At 43.1% G+C, this 17,754-nt stretch overlaps 1 protein-coding gene across 1 annotated transcript in view; it reads left to right on the forward strand.

The window, feature by feature from the left end:
• Positions 1-17,754, forward strand: part of LOC115464803 (GDNF family receptor alpha-like) — an 83,949-nt gene that overhangs the window by 34,625 nt on the left and 31,570 nt on the right. The window contains exon 4 of the mRNA XM_030195163.1: positions 12,151-12,201. Within this exon, the coding sequence (XP_030051023.1) occupies positions 12,151-12,201 (51 nt within the window). The remainder of the gene's footprint in view (positions 1-12,150; positions 12,202-17,754) is intronic.

A 17,754-nucleotide genomic window follows, 5' to 3' on the forward strand; every position in this document is an offset into this window, starting at 1 on the left:
TTAGGTAGAATTCTAACAGAATTTATTATGCAAATGCTTTTTCAGAATATTAAGATAGTTGGTCTGTATAAAAAAATAATCTAGTGACCTTTTTGTTCATAATATCCAGGGTGTTGGCTATGCAAAATGATGACAGTGTGGCCCTAATCCAAAATGGAAAACCTGGGAAGTACAAGAGTTTTTTAAATGTAATTTACATATGAATATCTCTTTCCGTTTAGCTAAAGTCTGTGAGTTCTTTCATAACGTGTATGTTTAAGCTACATTGAGAGGAAGTGTCCAAGGGGTATGCTTATGTCAAGAGAGGAAAGGTATGTGCATAGATGAAGAGTCCAAATATTTGCATAGACCACGGGAATAGCCCTGAAAGGCCTGAATGGGTTGCATCTCCTTACCCTACCCCAACATACTTGAGGCAGGCCCACCCACTCAGCAACCAAGATAAATAAGGAGAATTGGAGGCAGTGCCAACACCTAAACTGCCTAGTACCAATCCTCTTAACATTAGACCTCAAGAAAATATCAGTCCTGGCTACATCACTAGCATAACATTTTCCAAGAAAAATATACCTGTAGTAAAAGCAGTTACAAGTGACTATGCATAGTTTCAAATCAAAAGTGCTCTTGTATTTATTTATCTAAAACGTATACCCCTTCAAACTGTAGGACTGCACTCAAGGTAGGGAATAACAAGATAAAGCTCCATAGGGACAAATATCATCAGCAATAAATATACAGAAACAGCAAATAGCAATAAAACTAGCTAGGAACCAAAAGTACTTTCAAAATAGCTACGATTTTACCAACTTTTAAAAATGCAAATAATCATCACAGTTCTAGGCTATACATGAAAGTGAATTGTAAATGGCTGATTGTAAAGATCATGGAGACTGAACTGACAATTAAAGTAGGTCTAACATTTCTACATAGAGTAGAGTAGAATAGGAGTAAGAGTAGCCTAATGAGAAGAGCATTGGGCTGCAAATCCAGGGAAGCCACGATTCAAGTCCCACTGACACTCTTTCTAATCTTGTGAAAATCATTGAAGAAGTCATTACTTCAGGTACTACCTTACCCCTCAGAATGTAGGCACTCTCCCCTAGATTCTATGAAAGCATTCAAATTTCCATGCATAAAAGTGCACACTATCCTGAGATGTACGCACAACTAAATTGGCTAATGAACCAATTTAGCACCAATAATTGGGTGCTAACAATTATTGTTGCTAATTGGCAACACTTTGGATCTGCACATGCCACCTGAGGCGAAGCTAACATGCCGCCCCCCTGGGCCGAGATACCTCCCTCCCCTAGGTGTTTTACCTTGTCCCGGTGACATTCCAAACCCTGCAGCAGCGGCGATTCTAATACGCTGCTCTGCCACCACCAGCACCCGCATCTTCCTTTTACTGCAGCTGCCTGAGCCTCTGATGAAACAAGACGTTACTTCAGAAAGTTGTCCACAATAAAGGAAAGAGGCAGGTGCCAGCAGCGACAGGGCAGCATATGGGAATTGCAGTGGCTGCAGGGTTTGGAACGTCATGACAAAGTAAAACTCCGCGAAGCCACTCCCCGAGATGCCAATCCTGTAGAGCCTCAGGTGGCCTAATGATCAGGCCGCCCCTGGAGGTTAGGACTCTTCAGCTTGGAAAAAGAGGTGACTGAGGGGGGATATGATAAAGGCCTATAAAATACTTAGTGGTATAGAATAGGTAAACATAAATCGAATTTTTACAATTTCAAGAAGTACAAAGACTAAGGAACATTCAAGGAAATTACATGGTACTATTTTTAAAACAGACATGAGGAAATATTTTTTTCACTCAACAAATAGTCAAGCTCTGGAACTCGTTGCCAGAAGATGTGGTATCAGCAGTTAGTGTATCTGGGTTTAAAAAAGATTTGGACAAGTTTCTGGAGGAAAAGTCCATAGTCTGCTATTGAGATAGACACAGGGAAAGCCACTGCATGAATCCTGCTACTAAACATAGTAACATAGTAGATGACGGCAGAAAAAGACCTGCACGGTCCTTCCAGTCTGCCCAACAAGACAAACATATGTGTATACTTTACCTTGATTTGTACCTGCCTTATTCAGGGCACAGACCGTACAAGTCTGCCCAGCAGTACTTCCCGCCTCTCAACCACCAGTCCCGCCTCCCATCACCGGCTCTGGCACAGACAGTATAAGTCTGCCCTCCACTATCTTCGCCTCCCAACCACCAACCCCTCTTCCCCCCACCTGCTCCGCCACCCAATTTCGGCTAAGCTTCTGAGGAGCCATTCCTTCTGCACAGGATTCCTTTATGCATATCCCACGCATGTTTGAATTCCGTTACTGTTTTCATCTCCACCACCTCCCGTGGGAGGGCATTCCAAGCATCCACCACCCTCTCTGTGAAAAAATACTTCCTGACATCTTTCCTGAGGCTGCCCCCTTTCAACCTCATTTCATGTCCTCTCGTTCTACCGCCTTCCCATCTCCGGAAAAGATTTGTTTGCGGATTAATACTTTTCAAATATTTGAACGTCTGTATCATATCACCCCTGTTCCTCCTTTCCTCCAGGGTATACATGTTCAGGTCAGCAAGTCTCTCTTCATACGTCTTGGAACGCAAATCCCGTACCATTCTCGTAGCTTTTCTTAATGTTTTCTGTCAGGTTTTTGTGACCTGAATTGTCACTGCTGGAAGCAGGATGCTGGGTTAGATGGACCATTGGTCTGACCCAGTAAGTCTATTTGTATGTTCTTATGAGTATCTTTTACCCAATTTCAAGTGAACACACAAATATACTTTCACATTTAAAATGGGTGCTTTATATCCACAGACTTTGCAGATGTGTGTGCTAGATGTAAATTGCCCCCGCTGCATTTCTGTCATCTCATCTTAAAAAATAAAGGATATAGTACACCTAGAAAAAGTACACAGAAGTTCAAAGTATAATATTAAGCTATTGAACAAATTAAATAGGAGGAAACATTTTAAACAATAAAATCCAGATCCCTTCAACTTGGAAATAAAGATAACTGAGAGGAGATGTGGTAAGTGCAGGAAATCATGAAGTGTTATGAAAGTAGATAAGGGACTGTTTATTTTAAAAAGATAAGAATAAAAGGACATCTGATCAAAGGATTAGGCAGCCAGTTTCAAACAAACCCAGAAAAGTATTTCACACAATCCAACAGATGGAACTCGGGGATTGTATAAACAATAATAATTGGGTTTAAAAAACTGATTACACCATGAATTCTCAATCCAGTCCTTGGGACAGACATTCAGAGGCCGATGCAGAAAGCCTGGCAGTAGAGCTGCAGTTATACCACAAAATTAGCTTGCACAACCTACCACAGCATGCTGTAAGCAATGTGCATGCAAATTACTGCAGGTTAAAACTGTGACAGTTATTGACAACTCATTGCAAAATGTCACCCTTCATATCAGTTCCTGAGCCACAATTGGTTCTGACAGTGACAGGAAGGGCGACATTCAAAAAAAATAAGTTGCCCACTCTCAGCATCAGCCCAATCCCTCTTTGCTCCCCTTCCCTCAACAGGACAGGCACTGGATATCCCCTCCCCCCCCCCCCCCCCCCCCCATAACAGGATATAGGCATTGGAGAAGGCATAGGAGGAAAAGAGGAATAGAAGACATGAAAGGGCAGTGGTCCAAGCTGAAAGCTGCTATAAATATGGCAACAGATTTTTCTACAAGAAAAGTAAACAAAAACAAGAGAAACGGGAAGCCTATATGGTTCTCCAAACATGTGGCCAAAAAAATCATGGCAAAAGAGACTGTGCTCAAGAAATACAGAAGAACACAACAATAGGATCATGGAAAAGATTATCAAATTAAACTGAAAGAAGCAAAGAGAGACATACGGGGAACTACAACTAGTGAAAATACAAGTGGAATAAAAAAAAATGCAAAAGATGTAAAGAAAGATGACGACCTTTTTCAGATATGGTAATGGATTTGAAAGACTGAAAGATGCTTAGAGTAGCTATGTGGAGATTGATGAGGATAAAGCAAACGTGGTAAACAAATACTTCTCTTCAGTGTTCACAGAAGAAAAGCCTGGAGAAGGACAGCGGTTGGCTGCTGAGGGTATATATACAGTGGTGGAAATAAGTATTTGATCCCTTGCTGATTTTGTAAGTTTGCCCACTGACAAAGACATGAGCAGCCCATAATTGAAGGGTAGGTTATTGGTAACAGTGAGAGATAGCACATCACAAATTAAATCCGGAAAATCACATTGTGGAAAGTATATGAATTTATTTGCATTCTGCAGAGGGAAATAAGTATTTAATCCCTCTGGCAAACAAGACCTAATACTTGGTGGCAAAACCCTTGTTGGCAAGCACAGCGGTCAGACGTCTTCTGTAGTTGATGATGAGGTTTGCACACATGTCAGGAGGAATTTTGGTCCACTCCTCTTTGCAGATCATCTCTAAATCATTAAGAGTTCTGGGCTGTCGCTTGGCAACTCGCAGCTTCAGCTCCCTCCATAAGTTTTCAATGGGATTAAGGTCTGGTGACTGGCTAGGCCACTCCATGACCCTAATGTGCTTCTTCCTGAGCCACTCCTTTGTTGCCTTGGCTGTATGTTTTGGGTCATTGTCGTGCTGGAAGACCCAGCCACGACCCATTTTTAAGGCCCTGGCGGAGGGAAGGAGGTTGTCACTCAGAATTGTACGGTACATGGCCCCATCCATTCTCCCATTGATGCGGTGAAGTAGTCCTGTGCCCTTAGCAGAGAAACACCCCCAAAACATAACATTTCCACCTCCATGCTTGACAGTGGGGACGGTGTTCTTTGGGTCATAGGCAGCATTTCTCTTCCTCCAAACACGGCGAGTTGAGTTCATGCCAAAGAGCTCAATTTTTGTCTCATCTGACCACAGCACCTTCTCCCAATCACTCTCGGCATCATCCAGGTGTTCACTGGCAAACTTCAGACGGGCCATCACATGTGCCTTCCGGAGCAGGGGGACCTTGCGGGCACTGCAGGATTGCAATCCGTTATGTCGTAATGTGTTACCAATGGTTTTCGTGGTGACAGTGGTCCCAGCTGCCTTGAGATCATTGACAAGTTCCCCCCTTGTAGTTGTAGGCTGATTTCTAACCTTCCTCATGATCAAGGATACCCCACGAGGTGAGATTTTGCGTGGAGCCCCAGATCTTTGTCGATTGACAGTCATTTTGTACTTCTTCCATTTTCTTACTATGGCACCAACAGTTGTCTCCTTCTCGCCCAGCGTCTTACTGATGGTTTTGTAGCCCATTCCAGCCTTGTGCAGGTGTATGATCTTGTCCCTGACATCCTTAGACAGCTCCTTGCTCTTGGCCATTTTGTAGAGGTTAGAGTCTGACTGATTCACTGAGTCTGTGGACAGGTGTCTTTCATACAGGTGACCATTGCCGACAGCTGTCTGTCATGCAGGTAACGAGTTGATTTGGAGCATCTACCTGGTCTGTAGGGGCCAGATCTCTTACTGGTTGGTGGGGGATCAAATACTTATTTCCCTCTGCAGAATGCAAATAAATTCATATACTTTCCACAATGTGATTTTCCGGATTTAATTTGTGATGTGCTATCTCTCACTGTTACCAATAACCTACCCTTCAATTATGGGCTGCTCATGTCTTTGTCAGTGGGCAAACTTACAAAATCAGCAAGGGATCAAATACTTATTTCCACCACTGTATCACCGCCATTGCCTTGACTTTCTTTCATCTCAAGCTATTCTTGATCCACTTCAATCTGGCTTTCGCCCCCTTCATTCAACTGAAACAGCGCTTCACATACTGCATACAGTTCAAGCTTCTCCTTCTAACCTACAAATGCACTCGATCTGCTGCCCCTCCATACCTCTCTACCCTCATCTCCCCTTATGTTCCTACCCGTAACCTCCGCTCTCAAGACAAATCCCTCCTTTCAGTACCCTTCTCCACCACCGCCAACTCCAGGCTCCGCCCTTTCTGCCTCACCTCACCCCATGCCTGGAATAAACTCCCTGACCCATACGCCAGGCCCCCTCCCTGCCCATCTTCAAATCCTTGCTCAAAACCCATCTCTTCAATGTCGCCTTTGGCAGCTAACCACTATTCAAGAAATCTAGACTGCCCCAACTTGTCATTTCGTCCTTTAGATTGTAAGCTTCTTTGAGCAGGGACTATCCTTTTTGTTAAACTGTACAGTGCTGCGTAAACCTAGTAGCGCTATAGAAATGTCAAGTAGTAGTAGTAGTAGTTGCTAAAGTCTCCAATGATCTGTTCCTGGCCAGATCCAAAGGTCACTATTCTGTCCTCATCCTTCTCGATCTATCTGCTGCTTTTGACACTGTTGATCACAGCCTATTCCTTGATACGCTGTCCTCACTTGAATTTCAGGGCTCTGATCTTTCCTGGTTTTCTTCTTATCTCTCCCAGCGTACCTTTAGTGTATTCTCGAGTGGATCCTCCTCTACTTCTATCCCACTGTCAGTTGATGTACTTCAGGGATCTGTCCTAGGACCTCTTATATTCTCCATCTATGCTTCTTCCCTTGGTACTCTGATCTCATCCCATGGTTTTCAGTATCATCTTTACGCTGATGACTCCCAGATCTACCTCTCCACACCAGAAATCTCAGCCGAAATCCAGTCCAAAATATCAGCCTGCTTGTCTGACACTGCTGCCTGGATGTCTCAGCGCCATCTGAAACTAAACATGACCAAGACTGAGCTTCTTATCTTTCCCCCTAAACCAACCTCTCCTCCTCCCCCATTCTCTATTTCTGTGGATAACTCTCATCCTTCCTGTCTCATGAGCTCGTAACCTTGGGGTCATCTTCGACTCCTCCCTCTCCTTCTCTGCAGCGCAGGGTGACTAAAATGATAGCGGGGATGGGACGACTTCCCTATGAAGAAAGACTAAGGAGGCTAGGGCTATTCAGCTTGGAGAAGAGACGGCTGAGGGGAGACATGATAGAGGTATATAAAATAATGAGTGGAGTGGAACAGGTGGATGTGAAGCGTCTGTTCACGCTTTCCAAAAATACTAGGACTAGGGGGCATGCGATTAAACTACAGTGTAGTAAATTTAAAACAAATCGGAGAAAATGTTTCTTCACCCAACGTGTAATTAAACTCTGGAATTCATTGCCGGAAAATGTGGTGACGGCGGTTAGCTTAGCAGAGTTTAAAAAGGGGTTGGATGGTTTCCTAAAGGACAAGTCCATAAACCGCTACTAAACGGACTTGGAAAAATCCAAAATCCCAGGAATAACATGTATAGAATGTTTGTACGTTTGGGAAGCTTGCCAGGTGCCCTTGGCCTGGATTGGCCCCTGTCGTGGACAAGATGCTGGGCTCGATGGACCCTTGGTCTTTTCCCAGTATGGCATTACTTATGTACTTATATTCAGCAGACTACTAAAACCTGTCATTTCTTTCTCTATAATAAAACCAAAATTCGCCCTTTCCTTTCTGAGCACACTACCAGAACCCTCATCCACACTCTTATCACCTCTCACTCAGACTATTGCAACTTGCGTCTCACAGGTCTCCCACTTAGCCATCTCTCTCCTCTTCAATCTGTTCAAAATTCTGCTGTACGACTAATATTCCGTCAGTGTCATTATGCTCATATTAGCCCTCTCCTCAAGTCACTTCACTGGCTTCCTATCCATTTCCGCATACAGTTCAAACTCCTTTTATTGGCCTATAAGTGCATTCACTCTACAGCTCCTCAGTACCTCTCCACTCTCATCTCTCCCTACATTCCTCCCCGGGAACTCCGTTCACTGGGTAAATCTCTCTTATCTGCACCCTTCTCCTCCACTGCTAACTCCAGACTCTGTTCCTTTTATCTTACTGCATCATATACCTGAAATAGACTTCCTGAGCTGGTAAGTCAAGCTCCATCTCTGTCCGTCTTCAAATCTAAGCTAAAAGCCCAACTTTTTGATACTGCTTTTAACTCCTAACCCTTATTCACTTCTTCAGAACCCTTATTTTATCATCCTCACTTTAATATTCCCTTATCTCTTGTTTGTCCTGTTTGTCTGTCCTAATTAGATTGTAAGCTCTGTCGAGCAGGGACTGTCTCTTCATGTTCAAGTGTACAGCGCTGCGTACGTCTAGTAGCGCTTTAGAAATGATAAGTAGTAGTAGTAGTAGTAGTATTGCACCATTCACAGAAGAAAACATTTATAAACAACGTGAACATCTGAAAGTAGACAAAGCTCTGGGGTCAGATGGGATACATCTCAGATAACTGAGAGAGCTCAGAGAAATCCTGGCAGGACCTCTTAAGGATTTATTTAATAGATCTTTAGAGATGGGAAAAATTCTGTGGGATTGGAGAAGAGCGGATGTGGTCCCTCTTCACAAAAGCGGGAAAAGGGAAGAAGTGGGAAACAACAGGCTGGTAAGGCTCACGTCACTGGTAGGAAAAGTAATGGAGTCAATGCTGAAAGAAAAGACAGTCAACTTTCTAGAATCCAACAGGCTCATTTTCAAAACAAAAAAGTCCAAAAAATGTCAATGTCACAGAAGGAAACCTTTCTCACAAAAACATCCAAGTTGCAATTTTGACACCACAATTTTAGTCGTTTTGATCCACAGTTTGTCCAAATTTCAAGGGGGCGTGTGAACATGTTTTGGGTGGGATATGGGTGGAACTAAAAGATAGACTTTTTACCACAAAAATGGAACAAAATGAAAATGTCTTGGGTAAAAATTAAGACATTTTTGGCTAGACCTGTTTCAATCATGACTAAGGTCCAGATGCACTAAACCTAACAAGCCAGCAAAGTGGTTTTTATACCAGTACTAGCCGGTTTAGTGAGCAAGGAGTAAAACGAGACATGCCCAAAAGGGTTCTCCAAGCTCTTTTCTAATCACGGTAGCAACTAACAAAAACGTAATTCAAAGCTATTATAATGAGCTAATTACTATACAAATGTGCATGCAAAGCGATGCATAGCCATTTTCCGACCCGATGCAAAGAAGCAACCACTACATTTACCGTTGAAAATTTAACAGGAGGTCTGAAGCTGTCGGTCCTGAAAGTTCTTGCTAGTACTCCACAGTCACAGGGTCTTCTTGTGCAGAAGACATGAGAGCAAAGTCAAAGGCTTCCGAGAGACAAGCAAGGGGAGAAGGGAGAGGGAATGAGAGAGCAGAAATGTCTTTGCCCTACAGCCGCCTACCCTTCTGTAGGCTATATGCGAGCAGTCCCGAGCACAAAAAATTAAAAAAGCTACACCGTCTGCTAGCCGTCTCCAGTCGGGCATTGCTGCTGCTGAGCTTGCCTTGCAAAGGAGAAGGGGAGGTTTCGAGATCTACTGCCCCCCACCCCCCCCCCCCCCAATCAGGCAGGAGACTGTAGGCTTAGAAGGAAAGTGCAAGCTCATGGCATCAGTGGATGAGCGGCTCCCCACCCCACCCCAGGAAGGAGAGTGCAGGTTCCCAGCAATAGCAGACTTCAGCAGTTTTTGAAAAAAAAAAAAAGCTATGCCAGCTTTCAAACATGCAGCTCGTCTGTAGCATGCGCAAAGCAGTCACACTTAGCGATTGGCTGTTCTGCGCATGCTCAGCTCGCCAACTGGCTTCCCCCATATCGCATGCAAATGAGCTGGGTCGCAAACGCAATGAGCAGCTAATTTGCATGCGATTCTCTTTGGGAATCCCTCTGTATTTCCAAATCGGTAATGTTTACCGATTTGGAAATCCATACGGATTCTTAACGGGGATCTTTGTTTATCTGGGCCTCAGTAAACAAAAGGTGCCTTAAATGACCAAATTATCACTGGAGGGATTAAAACATAATCCCTCTTATTCCCTCAGTGGTCACTTACCCCCTCCCAACCCCCCAAAATTTGAAAGAAATGGTACATACCAGCCTCTATGACAGTTTAACTTGTTGTGGCCAGTCCTATTAGAGTAGGAAGCAGGTTCCTGGAACAGCCTAGGGGTTGGTGCAGTGGTCTGTTTAAAAGGGGACCCAGGTCTATATCCCATTTTAACTGGTACACTTGTAGTGGAAAGTATGAGCCCTCCAAAACCCATCAAAAACTTACTATACCTACTTATAGGTGACACCTGCAGGCATAAGGGCTATTGTAGTAGTGTACAGTTGGGTACAGTAGGTTTTTGGTGAATTTTAGAGGGCTTACCATAAAATATAAAGGGGTAATGGTGTGATGTGTACCTGGGAACTTTTAAGTGAAGTCCACTGCAGTGCTCCCTAGGATGTCACACTGCTCTGCTGGGATGTCTGTGTGGCCACTCTACTAAGAATAATGCCCCCCCCCCCCCCCCATACATTTCAATGGCTTGTTTTTTGTGTGTGTTTCCTGTGGCCTTTTTTTTAATATATTTTTTGTAATGGTCCTAAAAGATAGATGAACTGAGCACAAAAATGTCTAGGAAATAGTCATTTTTAAAACAAAAAAATTGGACGTTTTTCTAGTTTGGAAATGATCATGTTTGCTACTGGATTTTTGGACTTTTTTGCAAAACGTCCAAAATCGGATTTAGACGTCATATTGAAAATGCCCCTCCACATGAACTAAAGACTTTGAAGACATATATGGCTATGCCCAAATCTAACCAATGCTTGTTATTTTTATTTAATTACTAGTCTGTACACCCTGATTTTATGTATACCTCACAAATTAGATGGCCAATATCTCCCATTGTAACAAAGTGCATCTGGCCCGCTTTTGTTCTCAGGGCCTCAATTCTGCCTGAGGCCATGAAGTTCTATAATGGAACCTAGGCACCTAAGTACCATAACAGAATACAAGAATAACCCAGTATCAGCATTCCTTTTAGTTCTCCTCACTGATGTTAGCCATAGAGATTGTGTATGAGCGAGTACCTAAATGTGGCAGGTACCCGCATAACTTAAATTATTTTGCAACTTATGTATGCAAATGTGAGACACACCTAAATCATGCTCATTCTATGTTCCTGTGTACACTCTCTTGCAAATACCCGCTCTGTAAGTTAAGAGGGTATTTGCAGAAGAAGTTCTAGGTGCCCTGCTAGCAGGTATGTGATCACATATGTGCTTAAATGTTATTATTCTAAATGTGTGTTTACACCCATAACATGTATGTAACTATGAGGCCCTTTCACTAAGCTGTGGGAAAAAGGGCGCTTTTTACTGCAATGGGTAAAAAGCCCCCAAAATGTGGTAAGATAACTCTTACCACATGGCCATGCAGCAGGGAGCACTTATCGCCACCCATTGAGGTGGCGGTAAGAGCTCCCACAGTAACCTGGCAGTAACCGGGCAGTGGATGGCAATGGCCAATTAGCACTGCACTAGAGAAAAAAAATTTCCGGAGTTCCAAAATGGCGCGTGCTCCAACCAGTTCTACTGCTGGTGGTGCTGCGTTGAGCCAGCGATAGTTCCGTTTTAACATGCGGCTCTAGCATTCCAAAGGCAGGGCAGAGAGGGCAGTCTGCCCCAGGTGCAGGCAGCAAGGGGGTGCATGGAGCAGTTGTGCCTCTGTTGGCTCCGCCGGTTCCCTGCCCCCTCTGACGTTACTTCCTGTTCCGGGGCAGAGGATGATGCGCTTTGGAGGGAGGTGAGTGATGTACCAGGTGGGCATAGCGGCAACCTGCCCAGGGTTGCAGCCAACCTAGGTATACCACTGGTGTGCGGTAAGCCTGTGTTGGGCTTACCGCCACTTTGTAAAGACCCCCCTTTGAGTGCCTAGGTTACAAAATTTCCATTTTAGGGCCTACTGTTATATCAAATACCTGGATTGGAAGTCCAAGCAGGTTCCTATGTGTCTTTTTGCAGTTTTCGTGGGGTTATTTTATACTCATGACTGAAATGCACCCTTATACAGGTAAAGTACTTAAAGGTCTGGATTTTATAAACTACACATATTTTTGGGATCTGCCTGACCTTTGTTCAAACTATGCCCTTGAACAGACCTCTATCTGGGTTTCATTAAAGCACACACCTTCCTGTCACTACATATACTTTTTACTCACCTAACCCATGAGGTAATTTTATAAGAAGCCTTATACACATGTAAAACAGAGTTCAAACCTTGAAAATCCTTTATAAAATTAACCCCTTACTGTTTTCTTTCATTTCTTATTTTGTTAATATTCTCACATGAATTTCTTATTTTCTTTCAGATGATACTAATATAGATCTTAAATTAGAACTGGATACTCCTTCTAAACAAGGTATTTTTTATTGTATTTTACTTTTTTATAACCACTGCTGCTGTTCTGACACTTTGCATTATGATCCATATATTTGGGGGGTTTATTCAGAAGCCCTATTTCTGATTTCCACATGGCCTTTATATGGGCAAAAGACGTTTTGTAAGACTATAGTGCCATTTTGAGTCCGCAGGACTGACTGGGGTTCACTGCTGCCCGAACCTCCAGGCATCAAGAATGTCCCCAGGTAGACCTGGAAGCCTATAGGAGGGTGATGGGTTTTTTTTTTTTTGGGGGGGGGGGGAAAGGGGATGCTTTTCAGAGAAGAAGGATATATTTATGAGGGGGCTTTGGGAGAGAGGGTTGCGTTTGAGAGATGGCTTTGGAGAGAAGGGGAGGTTAAGCTTTTATTGCCTGATGTCTTAGAGATGCAGCCTTGTGGCCATGCTCTGCAGGCAGGAAAAATAATGCCAAGTTTTAGCTGGTCTTATTTTTCATGAAGTAACACAGATTACGGTATTTACCCTAAGCTGTGATATTCAATTTATATAACAAAGAGGTGTGAAGATGGTGTGGTGAGAGAATAAGAACTGGGACTGATGAAGTTTATGTCAGTTTAGATGTAAAATTCCCAGTAAGAGACTTAACACTGCCTGCTGATCCATACTGAATCTGCATGAACCTATTGTACCTGTACAATTTTTAATAAATATTGTAGCCATTATTAAGTTAAGAATTAAAGTTGGCCCATCAAGCTTAGCATCCTGTCTCACACAGTGACCCAGTCCAAGTTGTAAATACCTGGCAGGATCCCAAAGAATACATTTCTTCATTTTGGCTCACTCCCAGGATTAAGCGGGATGGCTTTGTCAAGTCTACATGATTAATAATGGTCTACAGCTTATCTTCTAGGAACTTGTCTAAACCCTTTTCAAACCCAGCTTTATCTACTGCCTTGACAACCACCACCTGCAAGAAATTTCATTGCTCAATTGTGTGCTGAGTGAGAAAATATATTCTTTGTTTTGTTTTTTTTTTACCCAATATTCTCTCTTATTAGTTTTATGGCATAACCTCTAGTTTTAGAACTGTGTGAAAGGTTTTCTATGAACAGCACCTGTTTCAATGCAGCTATGAACTTTTGATCTTGTTATAATCTGTTTCATTAGTCCACCGCTTCCTATCCTGTAAGTTTTTTAATTTCTCAGGCGTCTTTGTCAGTCACTTGAAAATTTAGATACAATGCAAGGGGCAGTTATTAAGCTACGTTAGACCACTTACCTATATTATTTGCCTTTGAACACATTTTAGAGGACTCTAATGCTGGTTTTGATGCCCTAGTGCACCATTACTTGGGTTAGCCCAAGGTACATAGTAATGACATGCAAAATATGTAAATGAATGTAAAGCAACTCGTTACTATGTAAATACTATAATACGGCTTGTGGTGAACTCTGGGTGCCTTGCACAAGCTATGTTATAGCCGGAAAAAAACACCAGCATAAAGCTGGCATTACTTATCACCCAAGAGCACCAGGACACAAAGCCACTGCCCGATGCATCCAGGCCACAGCACATGCAAGATGGCATCTGGTCTCCCCTCCCTAAGCAAAAACCTACTCCAGAGATCCCCCCAATAAGGCTACTTTGAAATACAAGCCCCTCAAACTTGACCCCCCCCCCCCCCCATCATGATTCCCCTCGGAAGTCCTTTCATTCATCAGAAAACACCCCCTAGAAAACACCCGCCACCACCACCACCACCACCACCTTCCTGAAGGCCTCCGGGTCTGCCGTAGCAAGTCCATGGTGTCTAGTGAGGTCCAGGCAGGAGCAATCCCCAGTCATGCCTGCCATTTCTGATGCCAGGATCCAAAATGGCAACCCCTAGTGGTAGTCTTATCATGGTACTGTTACTAGGGAATATGTTTCATTATAAAAGATCCTTTGACTTTATACAGAAACATGAACCCTAGCTATAAGAACATAAGAGTAGCCAGAATGGGTCAGACCAATGGTCCATCTAGCGTAGTATCCTGTTTCCAAACACTGCCCAAGTCAGGTCACAGGTACCTGGCAGAAACCGAATTATTAGCAACATTCCATGCTAACAATCCTAGAGCAAGCAGTTACCTCCCCATGTCTGTCTCAATAGCAAACTATGGACTTTTCCTCAAGAAACTTGTCTAAACATTTTTTAAACCCAGATAAGCTAACGGCCATTACCACATCCTCCAGCAGAGTTCCAGAGCTTAACTATTTGTTGAGTTAAAAAATATTTCCTACAATTTGTTTTAAAAGTATTTCCGTGTAATTTCCTTGAGTGTCCCCTAGCTTTTGTACTTTTGGAACAAGCAAAAAATCGATTTACTTCTACTCGTTCTACGCCACTCAAGATTTTGTAGACTTTAATCATATCTCCTCTCATCCGTCTCTTTTCCAAGCTGAAAAGCCCTAACCTTTTTAGCCTTTCCATTCTCATTATCATTTTGGTCATTCTTCTTTGAACCTTTTCTAATTCCGCTATATCTTTTTTGAGATATGGCGACCAGAACTGAATGCAATACTCAAGGTACAGTTGCACCATAAGCGATACAGAGGCATTATAGTATTTTCGGTCTTATTCACCATCCTTTTCCTAATAATTCCTAGCATCCTGTTTGCTTTTTTGGCTGCTGCCACACACTGAACAGAAGATTTCAGCGCATTATCTACAATGACACCTAGATCTTATTCTTGAGTGCTGATCCCCAAAGTGGACCCTAGCATCAGGTAACTATGATTCTGATAATTCTTTCCAATGTGTATCACCTTGCATTTATCCACATTAAATTTCATCTGCCATTTGGATGCTCAGTCTTCCAATTTCCTAAAGTCTTCCTGCAATATTTTATAATCCACGCGTGTTTTAACAACCTTGAATAGTTTGTATCGTCTACAAAATTAATCACCTCACTCGTCGTTCCGATTTCCATATCATTTATAAATATGTTAAATAGCACTGGTCCCAGTACCAATCCCTGTGGCATTCCACTGTTCACCCTCCCCCATTGAGAGAAATGACCATTTAACCATATCCTTTGTTTTCTGTCCAATAACCAATTCCTAATCCACACCAGAACCTTGCTTCCTATCCCATGACTCTATACTTTTCTCAGGAGTCTCTCATGAGGAACTTTATCAAAAGCTTTCTGAAAATCTAGATACACTAGATCAACTGGCTCACCTTTATCCACATGTTTATTCATGCCTTCAAAGAAATGAAGCAAATTGGTGAGACAAGACTCGTTTGGCTGAACCCATGCTGACTCTATCCCATTAAACTATCTTTGTCTACCTGTTCTGTAATTTTATTCTTTATAATAGTTTCCACTATTTTGCTCGGCACTGGCATCAGGCTTACCTGTCTGTAATTTCCCAGATCACCCCTTGAACCCTTTTTAAATATTGGTATCACATTGGCCACCCACCAATCTTTAGGTACTATTGACAATTTTAATGACAGGTTACATATTACTAACAGCAGATCATCAATTGCATGCTTGAGTTCTTTGAGTACCCTTGGATGTATGCCATCCAGTTCAGGTGGTTTTAATTTGTCAATTTGGCTCAGTACATCTTCCAGGTTCACCGAGATTTCTTTCAGTTCCTCTGCATCATCACCTTTAAAATCCATTTCCGGTACAGACAGATTTCTAACTTGTTCTTCCGTAAAGACAGAAGCAAAGAATTCATTCAATTTCTCCAATATGGTCTTGACCTCCCTGAGCACCCCTTTTGTTCCTTTCAGGCTTATTTTCGAAAGAGAAGGGAGCCCATCTTTCGACACAAATCGGGAGATGGGCATCCGTCTCACAGAGTCGCCCAAATCAGCATAATCGAAAGTTCACGGGGGTGTGTCAGAAGCATAGCGAAGGCAGGACGGGGGGTGGGGGTCCTTACATGGACGTCCTCGGCCAATAATGGAAAAAAGAATGGCGCCCCTGATGAGCACTTGGCCGACTTTACTTGGTCTATTTTTTCTTGCGATCAAGCCTCAAAAAGGTGCCTGAACTGAGCAGATGACCACTGGAGGGAATCGGATATCACCTCCCCTTACTCCCCCAGTTGTCACTAACCCCCTTCTACCCTAAAAAAACAACTTAAATTTTTTTTTGCCAGCCTCAAATGTCATACCCATCTCCCTGGAGCAGTTTTAGTGGGTACTGCAGTGCACTTCAGGCAGGCGGACCCAGGTCCATCCCCCCCTACCTGTTACACTTGTGGTGGTAAATGTGAGCCCTTCAAAACCCACCAGAAACCCACTGTACCCACATCTAGGTGCCCCCTTCACCCCTTAGGGCTATGGTAGTGGGTAGTGGGTTTTGGGTTTTTAGGGGGGATTAGCACCCAAGGTAAGGGAGCTTTGCACCTGGAAGCAATTTGTGAAGTCCAGTGCAGTGGCCCCTAGGGTGCCCGTTTGGTGTCCTGGCATGTCAGTGGGACCAGTGCACTATGAATGCTGGCTCCTCCTATGACCAAATGGCTTGGATTTGGTCATTTCTGAGATGGGTGTCCTCGGTTTCCATTATCGCTGAAAACCGGGGACGACCATCTCTAAAGTCAACCTAAATGTTAAGATTTGGGCGTCCCCGACCGTATTATCGAAACGAAAGATAGACGCCCATCTTGTTTCGATAATACGGGTTTCCCCGCCCCTTCCCGAGGTCGTCCTGCGAGGATGCCCTTAGGAAAACTTGGGCGCCCCGTTCGATTATGCCCCTCCACATGATCTAATGGTCCCATGGATTCCCTTGCAGGCTTTTTATTTCTGATGTACCTGAAAAGGTTGTGACTGTGAGTTTTAGCCTCTTTGGCAAGTTTCTCTTCTTATTCTCTTTTAGCCTTCTTTATTAATGCTTTGCATCTGATTTGCAAGTGCTTACGTTGCTTCTTATTTTCTTCATTTGGGTCCTTTTTCCATTCTTTGAAGGACAATCTTTTGGCAGTAATATCCTTTTTTACTTCACCTTTTAACCATGCAGGTTGTCCTTTTCTCTAGTTTCCACCTTTTAACCATGTAGGTTGTCCTTTTCTCTAGTTTCCACCTTTGCAAATATGTGGAATGCATCTGGACTGGGTTTCCAAGATGGTATTTTTGAATAACGTCCATGCCTGCTTTAGTGTCCTAACCTTAGAAGCAGATCCTTTCAGCTTCTTTTAAATCATTTTTCTCATTTTAATATAGTTGCCCTTTCAAAAATTAAATGCAGCTGCAGTAGATTTTCTTTGTGGGTTCATCCCAGATAGTAGCTCAAACTTGATCATGTTGTTATCACTGTTTTCCAGGGGACCCAACACCACCACCACATCTTGCACTATGTCCTGCATGCCACCAAGGACCAGATCCAAAATGGCTTCTCCTCTCATCAGTTCCTGGACCAGTTGCTCCAAGAAGCAGTCATTTATTACATCTAGAAATTTTATCTTCCTGGCACTCCCTGATGTAATAGTTATTGGGGTAACTGAAATCATCCATTATTATACCATTGCCCAATTTGTCAGCTTTCCTAATCTCTGTAAACATTTCTTCTT

Source organism: Microcaecilia unicolor, chromosome 3 (genome assembly GCF_901765095.1).
Source record: "Microcaecilia unicolor chromosome 3, aMicUni1.1, whole genome shotgun sequence".
NCBI lineage: Eukaryota > Metazoa > Chordata > Amphibia > Gymnophiona > Siphonopidae > Microcaecilia > Microcaecilia unicolor.